This window comes from Somniosus microcephalus, chromosome 2 (genome assembly GCF_052327205.1).
Source record: "Somniosus microcephalus isolate GS21.2 chromosome 2, FLI_Smic_1.0, whole genome shotgun sequence".
Lineage (NCBI taxonomy): Eukaryota > Metazoa > Chordata > Chondrichthyes > Squaliformes > Somniosidae > Somniosus > Somniosus microcephalus.
This window is the reverse complement of record NC_140988.1, coordinates 371792995-371803083: the sequence shown is the minus strand read 5'-3', so window position 1 is coordinate 371803083 and position 10089 is coordinate 371792995. Positions and strand designations below refer to the sequence as shown.

Below are 10089 nucleotides of genomic sequence, written 5' to 3'. Positions count from 1 at the left end.
TATCTTCTCCTCTCAGTTTTGCCCCTCACTATCTTCTCCCCTCAGTGTTTTCCCCTCACTATCTCCTCCCCTCAGTTTTTGCCCCTCACGATCTTCTCCCCTCAGTTTTTGCCCCTCACTATCTTCCCCCCTCAGTTTTTGCCCCTCACTATCTTCTCCCCTCAGTTTTTGCCCCTCAGTATCTTCTCCCCTCAGTTTTTGCCCCTCAGGATCTTCTCCCCTCAGTTTTTGTCCCTCAGGATCTTCTCCCCTCAGTTTTTGCCCCTCACTATCTTCTCCCTGTTTTTGCCCCTCACTATCTTCTCCCCTGTTTTTGCCCCTCACTATCTTCTCTCCTCAGTTTTTGCCCCTCAGGATCTTCTCCACTCAGTTTTTGTCCCTCAGGATCTTCTCCCCTCAGTTTTTGCCCTCACTATCTTCTCCCCTGATTTTTGCCCCTCACTATCTTCTCCCCTGTTTTTGCCCCTCACTATCTTCTCCCCTGTTTTTGCCCCTCACTATCTTCTCCCCTGTTTTTGCCCCTCACCATCTTCTCCCCTCAGTTTTTGCCCCTCACTATCTTCTACCCTCAGTTTTTGCCCCTCAGCATCTTCTACCCTCAGTTTTTGCCCCTCAGGATCTTCTACCCTCAGTTTTTGCCCCTCAGGATCTTCTCCCCTCAGTTTTTGCCCCTCAGGATCTTCTCCCTCAGTTTTTTGTCCCTCAATGTTGTTTCCCTCAGCTCCGGCCCCGCCCCTCTCCCAGGCCCCGCCCCCTCTCCCGGGCCCCGCCCCTTGCAATAGCCCCGCCCCCCGCTGTCACTCACGCTGACTGATACTCGGTGAATGTTGAGACAGCCCCGAGGCTGGAGCGGCCAATCGGCGCGGCCCGGGGGCGGGGCCTGCTGCGTTTCCTGGAAGAGGGTAAAAGTTCAGTGAAGGTGGAGGAAGTGGCAGGATCTGGAGAGTGAGAGAGGTAGGGAATAGAGAGAGGAGTGTGGAGAGAGAAAAAGAAGGAAGGAAGGAAGGAAGGAGGGAGGAAGGAGAGTGGGTAGAGAGAGGAAGGGAATAGAGAGAGAGAGAGAGAGAGAGAGAGAGTGGATAGAGAGAGAGAAAAGGAATAGAGAGAGGAGTGTGGAGAGAGAGAGAGGGGGGAGAGGAGAGTGGGTAGAGAGAGAAAGAGAATAGAGAGAGAGAGGGGGAGAGAGAGAGGAAGGGAATAGAGAGAGAGAGGAGTGGAGAGAGAGGAAGTGGGGAGAGAGAGAGAGAGAGAGAGAGGAGTGGAGAGAGAGAGAGAGAGAGAGAGAGAGGAGTGGAGAGAGAGAGAGAGAGAGAGGAGTGGAGAGAGAGAGAGAGAGAGAGGAGTGGAGAGAGAGAGAGAGAGAGGAGTGGAGAGAGAGAGAGAGAGAGAGAGAGGAGTGGAGAGAGAGAGAGAGAGAGAGAGAGAGGAGTGGAGAGAGAGAGAGAGAGAGAGAGAGAGAGAGAGAGGAGTGGAGAGAGAGAGAGAGAGAGAGAGAGGAGTGGAGAGAGAGAGAGAGAGAGAGAGAGAGAGGAGTGGAGAGAGAGAGAGAGAGAGAGAGAGGAGTGGAGAGAGAGAGAGAGAGAGAGAGAGAGAGGAAGGAGTGGAGAGAGAGAGAGAGAGAGAGGAGTGGAGAGAGAGAGAGAGAGAGAGAGAGAGGAGTGGAGAGAGAGAGAGAGAGAGAGAGAGAGAGGAGTGGAGAGGAGAGAGAGGAGTGGAGAGGAGAGAGAGGAGTGGAGAGAGAGAGAGAGAGAGAGAAGTGTGGATAGAGAGAGAGAGAGGAGTGTGGATAGAGAGAGAGGGGAATAGAGAGAGTGAGAGGAGTGTGGAGAGGAGAGTGGAGAGAGAGAGAGAGAGAGGAGAGTGGAGAGAGAGAGAGAGAGAGGAAGGGAATAGAGAGAGGGAGAGAGGAGTGTGGAGAGAGAGGGGAAGAGAAAGAAAGAGGGAGAGAGAAAGAGAGGGTAAGAGCGGGAGAGGAGAGTCATTGTAGGAAGAAAGAGAGAGTGAAGGAGAGAGGGTACTGACTAGGGAGAGCGAGAGAAAAGGGGCACTGACTAGTGAGGAGGGGTACAGTGCAGGGGCTGTGGGTATACAGGGAAAGGGCACTGTGCAGGGTGTATAAGTAGAGAGATCTGAGTGCAGAGTCTGGTGGTATAGAGTGCAGGGGTTGTGGGTATATACAGGGCAGGACGGAGCAGAGAGTGTGGGGTATAGACAAGGCAGGATGCGGCAGTGAGTGTGGGGTAGAGACAGCAGGACGGGGCAGAGAGTGTGGAGTATATACAGAGCAGGACGGGGCAGAGAGTGTGGGGTATATACAGAGCAGGACGGGGCAGAGAGTGTGGGGTATATACAGGACAGGGCAGAGAGTGTGGGGTATATACAGGACAGGGCAGAGAGTGTGGGGTATATACAGGACAGGGCAGAGAGTGTGGGGTATATACAGGACAGGGCAGAGAGTGTGGGGTATATACAGGACAGGGCAGAGAGTGTGGGGTGTATACAGGGCAGGACGGGGCAGAGAGTGGGGTATAGACAGGACAGGGCAGTGAGTGTGGGGTATAGACGGGGCAGTGAGTGTGGGGTATAGACGGGGCAGTGAGTGTGGGGTATAGACGGGGCAGTGAGTGTGATGTAGAGACAGAGCAGGACGGGGCAGTGACTGGGGTATAGACAGGGCAGGACGGGGCAGTGAGTGTGGGGTATAGACAGGGCAGGACGGGGCAGTGAGTGTGGGGTATAGACAGGGCAGGACGGGGCAGTGAGTGTGGGGTATAGACAGGGCAGGACGGGGCAGTGAGTGTGGGGTATAGACAGGGCAGGACGGGGCAGTGAGTGTGGGGTATAGACAGGGCAGGACGGGGCAGTGAGTGTGGGGTATAGACAGGGCAGGACGGGGCAGTGAGTGTGGGGTATAGACAGTGCAGGGGTGGGCACTGATTTTGGGGTATATACAGGGCAGCGCTGGGCACTGAGTGCATGTTACCTGCTGGTATACATAGCACTGGGGATCGCAGGCTGCTTGCTGCCTGCTCAGTGCACCCAGGGCTGCCCAGCCCGACGGCCACCGATGTCGCTGCAGTGATAAAGTAGCAGGTTGTGACAAATCGGCGAGGATGCCTATCGCGGAAGCAGTGGCCAATGTGGCTTTACGGGTTCCCAGCGTTATGGTGCTGGACCTACTGTACAAGTCGGACGCCAGTCTCTTTGCTGAACAGATGCGAGCCAGGAACGAGGAAATGTTCATCAAATATAAGTATGTCTTGTGGAACGCGTACTATCTAGGTAAGGATCGCCTGTCTTGTAAAGGTTATAATTCTCAGTTGATGGGGCTGTGGGGGGAGGGGGGCAATCATCACCGTCATGGGTGTCACTGGCAAGGCCGGCATTTATTGCCCATCCCTAGGTGCCCCTTGAGAAGGTGGTGGACCGCCGCCTTGAACCGCTGCAGTAATACAAATGAGTATCTAGCTAGGCCACTTCAGAGAAAGAAAGACTTGCATTTCTGTAGCACCTTTCACCACCACCGGATGCCCCAAAGCGATTTACAACCAATGAAGTACTTTTTTGAAGTGTAGGAAACGTGGCAGCCAATTTGCGCACAGCATGCTCCCACAAACAGCAATGTGATAAATGACCAGATCATCTGTTTTAGTGATGTTGATTGAGGGATAAATGTTGACCAGGACACCGGGGATAACTCGCCTGCTCTTCTTCGAAATAGTGGCCGCGGGGATCTTTTACTTCCACCCGAGAGAGCAGACGGGGCCCTCGGTTAAACGCCTCACCCGAAAGACGGCACCTCCGACAGTGCAGCACTCCCTCAGCACTGCGCTGGGAGTGGGACTTGAACCCACAGTGGGGCGGTTTAAGAGTCAACCACAGTAGTGTGGGACTGGAGTCACACATAGGTCGCAGCCCGGGTAAGGACGGCAGGTTTCTAAAGGGACGTCAGTGAGCCAGTCGGGTTTTTACGACAATCCGACAGCCTCATGGTCACTTTTACTGAGGCCAGCTTTTTATTTCCAGATTTGTTAAACAGAATTCAAATTCTCATAAACTGCCGCAGTGGGATTTGAACTTGCACTCTCTGGATTATTCGTGCAGGCCCCTGGATTACTGGTCCAGTAACATAACCAGTGTCCATTTTCCTTGGATGTCACAGCTTTCCAAAGCACTGTGGGAGGTTTATCTAAATTAATATTACTACATAAACACAAGTTGTTGTTTTTGCTCTGTACTTTGTGAGAAATCAAAATAAGAATCACCACGGAAGCACTTCTCCCAATCTCACCCCCTGCCGTGTTTTCACTATCCCCTCTGACCTTCCCCTTTCTGACCCTGAACGATCAGTCCTTAGCAAAGGCCTGAGCTTCATCCCCTTGTGTCCCCATCTCAATGAATTTTGAGCTCGGCGTGATGTGAGGACGATGCCGAGAAACTCCAGGATGATTTGGACAGGTTGGGTGATTGGGCAGAAGCATGGCAGATGCAGTATAATGTGGATAAATGCGAGGTTATCCACTTTGGTGACAAAAGCAGGAAGGCAGATTATTATCTGAACGGTAATAAATTGGGAGAAGGGGAAGTGCAACGAGACCTGGGTGTCCTTGTGCACCAGTCGCTGAAGGTAAGCATGCAGGTGCAGCAGGCGGTTAAGAAGGCAAATGGTATGTTGGCCTTTGTAGCGAGAGGGTTCGAGTACAGGAACAAGGATGTCTTGCTGCAGTTGTACAGGGCCTTGGTGAGACCACACCTTGAGTATTGTGTGCAGTTTTGGTCACCTTATCTGAGGAAGGACGTTCTTGCCATGGAGGGAGTGCAGCGAAGATTTACCAGACTGATACCTGGGATGGCAGGAATGACGTATAAGGAGAGATTGGGTCGATTGGGCTTGTACTCACTGGAGTTTAGAAGAATGAGAGGGGATCTCATTGAAACTTATAAAATTCTAACAGGACTAGACAGACTAGAGGCAGGAAGGATGTTCCCGATTGTCGTGGATCCCAGAACCAGGGGTCACAGTCTAAAGATAAGGGGTAAGCCATTTAGGACAGAGATGAGGAGGAATTTCTTCACCCAGAGAGTGGTGAACCTGTGGAATTCTCTACCACAGAAGGCAGTTGAGGCCAATTCATTAAATATATTCAAGAAGGAGTTAGATATATTTCTTAAGGCTAAAGGGATCAAGGGATATGGGGAGAAGGCAGGGACAGGGTACTGAGTTTGGATGATCAGCCATGATCTCATTGAATGGCGGAGCAGGCTTGAGGGGCCGAATGGCCTACTCCTGCTCCTACTATGTTTCTATGTTTCTGAGCTCTTTTTCTGCCACCTTCGCCTCCGTGCCCACATTTTTGGCCAGGAGCCTTCCCCCCCACCCCCCCCCCCCCCGCACAGTGGACCCTTTCTCCAGTTTTCAGAATTCTCGTTCTACCTGGACCTCTCCCTCTGGCCTCTTAACCTCTCTAGATCTTTTCATTGCAAACTGCCGGCGTGACTTCAATCTCTCTGCTCCCCTCACTCACTCCAACCTACCTCCCTCTGAACTTGCAGCACTCCGTTCTCTCAGATCCGACCCCAATATTGTCATTAAATCTGCTGACAAGGGTGGTGCTGTTGTTGTTTGGCGAACCGACCTCTACCTAGCAGAGACTGAACACCAACTCTCTGACACCTCCTCCTACCTCCGCCTGGATCATGACCCCACTACCGAATATCAAGCCACCGTTTCCAAGACCGTCACTGACCTCAGCTCCTCTGGAGATCTTCCCTCCACGGCCGCCAACCTCATAGTTCCCCAACCCCGCACAGCCCGTTTCTACCTCCTTCCCAAGATCCACAAACAGGACTGCCCTGGTAGACCCATCGTTTCAGCCTGTTCTTGCCCCACAGAACTTATCTCTTCCTATCTCGACTCTATTTTTTCTCCCCTTGTTCAGTCTCTTCCCACCTACATTCGCGACTCTTCCGACGCCCTCCGTCACTTTAACAGTTTCCAGTTTCCTGGCCCCAACTGTCTCCTTTTCACTATGGACGTCCAATCCCTCTACACCTCCATCCCCCACCAGGATGGCCTGAGGGTGCTCCGCTTCTTCCTTGAACAGAGGCCCAACCAGTCCCCATCCACCACCACCCTCCTCCGCCTGGCTGAACTTGTTCTCACATTGAACAACTTCTCCTTTGACTCCACTCACTTCCTCCAAATCAAAGGTGTTGCTATGGGAACCCGCATGGGCCCGAGCTATGCCTGCCTTTTCGTGGGATATGTGGAACATTCTTTGTTTCAGTCCTACTCGGGTCCCCTCCCTCACCTCTCACATTGATGACTGTATTGGTGCCGTTTCCTGCTCTCACCCTGAACTAGAAAATTTCATTCACTTTGCTTCCAATTTCCACCCTTCCCTCACCTTCACATGGTCCATCTCTTCCCTTCCTCGACTTCTCTGTCTCCATCTCTGGGAATAGGCTCTTGACAAACATTCACCACAATCCCACTGACTCCCACAGCTACCTGGACTACACTTCCTCCCACCCTGTTTCCTGTAAGGACTCCATTCAATTCTCCCAGTTTCTCTGTCTCCGCCGCATCTGCTCTGACGATGCCACCTTCCATACCAGTGCTTCCGACATGTTTTCCTTTTTCCTCAACCGAGGAGTCCCTTCTACTGTGGTTGACACGGCCCTTGACCGTGTCCGTTCCAATTCCCGCACTTCTGCTCTCACCCCTTCCCCTCCCTCCCGGAACCACGATAGGGTTCCCCTTGTCCTCACCTTTCACCCCACCAGCCTCCACATTTAACCGATCATCCTCCGCCATTTCCACCACCTCCAACATGGTCCCACCACCAAACACATCTTCCCCTCGCCTTCCCTTTCAGCATTCTGAAGGGACTGCTCCCTCCGCGACACCCTGGTCCACTCCTCTACCACCCCCAGCACCCCTTCCCCTTCGCCCAGCACCTTCCCGTGCAAGCGCAGGAGATGCAACACCTGCCCTTTTACCTCCACCATTCCCACTGTTCAGGGCCCCAAACACCCCTTCCAGGTGAAACAGCAATTTACTTGTACTTCTTGCAATTTAATATACTGTATTCGCTGCTCACAATGCGGTCTCCTCTACATTGGGGAGACCAAATGCAGATTGGGTGACCGCTTTGCGGAACACCTCCGTTCAATCCTTAAGGGTGACCCCGAGCTCCCGGTGGCCTGTCACTTTAATTCTCCGCTCCACTCCCACTCAGACCTCACCGTCCTCGGTCTCTTGCATTGTTCCACGGAAGCTCAGCGTAAGCTCGCGGAACAGCACCTCATCTTTCGATTAGGCACTTTACAGCCTTCCGGACTCAACATCGAGTTCAACAATTTCAGACCATAACCTCGGCCCCTATTTTTTTTTTTCCATTTATTTTATTTATTATTTATTTTTATTTTTTTACATTTCATCTAGAGCCATCTTTTGTTTCTAAACTTGTCCCATTCCCATCTCCTTTTGCCTTGCACCATCTCTTAATGTCTCTTAATCTCTCCCGCCTTCCATCCTATCACAGACCTTCCCTTTTGTTCTTTCCTCCCCTCCCCCCTTTCCCTGCCCCCACACTTGCTTAAAAACCTGTTCTATCTCCAACTTTTTCCAGTTCTGACGAAGGGTCATCGACCTGAAACGTTAACTCTAACTCTGTTTCTCTCTCCACAGATGCTGCCAGACCTGCTGAGTGTGTCCAGCATTTTCTGGTTTTATTTCAGATTTCCAGCATCCGCAGTATTTTGCTTTTGTATTAGCACTTAAATTTGGTTGCACATTGATTCCAGCGAAATCGTGAGTTGATCGAAAAGGCCTCAGGATGTCCCAAAGCGCTTCACAGCCAATGAATTACTTTCTTGAAGTGTAGTCACTGCTGTAATGTAGGAAACGTGGCAGCCAATTTGCACACAGCAAGCTCCCACAAACAGCAGTATGATAATGACCAGATAATCTGTTTTTTAGTGATGTTGGTTGAGGGATAAATATTGGCCCAGGGCACCGAGGAGAGCTGCCCTGCTCTTCTTTGAAATAGTGGCCGTGGGATCTTTTACGTCCACTTGCGAGAGCAGACGGGGCTTGGGTTTAACGTCTCATCCGAAAGATGGCACCTCTGACAATGCAGCACTCCCTCAGCACTGCACTGGGAGAGTCATTAGAAGATAGGAGCAGGAGTAGGCCATTCGGCCCCTCGAGCCTGCTCCGCCATTCAATGAGATCATGGCTGATCATCCAAATTCAGTACCCTGTCCCTGCCTTCTCCCCATATCCCTTGATCCCTTTAGCCTTAAGAAATATATCCAACTCCTTCTTGAATATATTTAAGGAATTGGCCTCAACTGCCTTCTGTGGTAGAGAATTCCACAGGTTCACCACTCTCTGGGCGAAGAAATTCCTCCTCATCTCAGTCCTAAATGGTTTACCCCTTATCCTTAGACTGTGACCCCTGGTTCTGGACTCCCCGACCATCGGGAACATCCTTCCTGCACCTAGTCTGTCCAGGCCTGTTAGAATTTTATAAGTTTCAATGAGATCCCCCCTCATTCTTCTAAACTCTAGCGAATATAAGCCTAATCGACCCAATCTCTCCTCATACGTCATTCCTGCCATCCCAGGTATCAGTCTGGTGAATTCTCTAACAGCCTAGCAAAGAGACAATGGCATAGACACAATGGGCCGAATGGCCGCCTCCTTGTGCTGAAATTTCTGATAACATAGAATCGGAGAATAGTACAGCACAGAAGGCGGCCATTCGGCCCATCGAGTCTGCGCCGGCTCTTTTGAAGAGCAATCCAGTTAGTCCCACTCTTCCCCCAATTTTTTCTCCTTCAAGTATTTATCCAATTCCCTTTTGAGGGCTCCTATTGAATCTGTGTCCACCACCCTATCAGGCAGTGAATTCCAAATCCTAACCACTCGTTATGTAAAAACGTTTTCCCTCATGTCGCCTCTGGTTCATTTGCCAATCACCTTAAATCCGTGCCCTCTGGTTACCAACCCTTCAGCCGTTGGAAACTGGGTAAATAAAGAGCAACTGTTTCAACCGGTTCTTAACTGTGTGCCTCAGTACCAGACTGAGCAGTGTGGCGGAGCCACCAAGAGACACTGAACAATCTATAATCATTCCTTTAACCACTCTGTAGTGCAGTTGTGGACTGCACCTTTAAGCTGTGTGTAGGTTCTTGTATTTCCACGTGATGACGTCATGACGCCGATCACGTGACCCCCAGTTGGCGCGGAAAACGTGATGACGTCATGACGTCGGTTTCCAGTATTTAAGGGCAGTCTGAGAAAGGCTGGGGACCTGGACAGACCTGCTGACCTCTGCTCTTGTAGTTATCAGTTAAAGTATTTTGTTTATTAAAGTTTAATTATTTTGTTTCACTGCGTTGGACTTCGTTATTCGGATAGGAACTTCCGTTCCTACAGCAGTAACTTTACCCACTGAGCCACCTGCTGAGATTTTTACACCCTGATATTTTATTTTACAAGGCATTCCTTCCCCTTTCTGTGCTGAGCTTTGTTCTGCTTCTGGTTTGCAGGTCACCTGTTCAGCGTGTTGGTTCTTGTGTTGCCCCTCCAGTACTTGGTGAAGCTCTACCTGTACTTGCTGACTGCCACGCTGCTCTACGTCGGACACCAGACCTGCAGGTGAGTGTCGGGGAATTTTGGTGGAAGCCAACCCAAATGGACCTGGGTCTTTTATCGTCCAGCAAGTCCTACGGTCCTGTGCTGACGAACTCGGTGTTCCTTAAAAGCAGGATCCCAACAGGTTGATGTCACCAAGACCGCCTACATCTACCTGCGTAACATCGCCCGACTCCGACCCTGCTTCGGCTCATCTGCTGCTGAAGCCCCTCATTCGTGCCTTCGTTACCTCTAGACTTGTCTATTCCAAAGTGCTCCTGGCCGGCCTCCCGTCTTCCATCCTCCGTAAACTTGAGCTGATCCAAAACTCGTATCTTAACTCGCACCAAGTCCCGTTCACCCATCACCCCCTGTGCTTGCTGACCTACATTGTCTCCCGGTCCGACAACACCTCAGTTTTAAAATCCTCATCCTTGTTTTCA

General features: G+C 51.2%; 1 protein-coding gene across 1 annotated transcript in view; it reads left to right on the top strand.

Moving 5' to 3' along the window:
* Positions 1-1686: 1686 nt before the first annotated feature.
* LOC147123763 (RING finger protein 145-like) overlaps positions 1687-10089 on the top strand; it is a 41122-nt gene continuing 32719 nt past the window's right edge. Inside the window, exons 1-2 of the mRNA XM_085975752.1 lie at positions 1687-3282; positions 9562-9670. Of these exons, the coding sequence (XP_085831878.1) occupies positions 3114-3282; positions 9562-9670 (278 nt within the window). The 5' untranslated portion in view covers positions 1687-3113. The remainder of the gene's footprint in view (positions 3283-9561; positions 9671-10089) is intronic.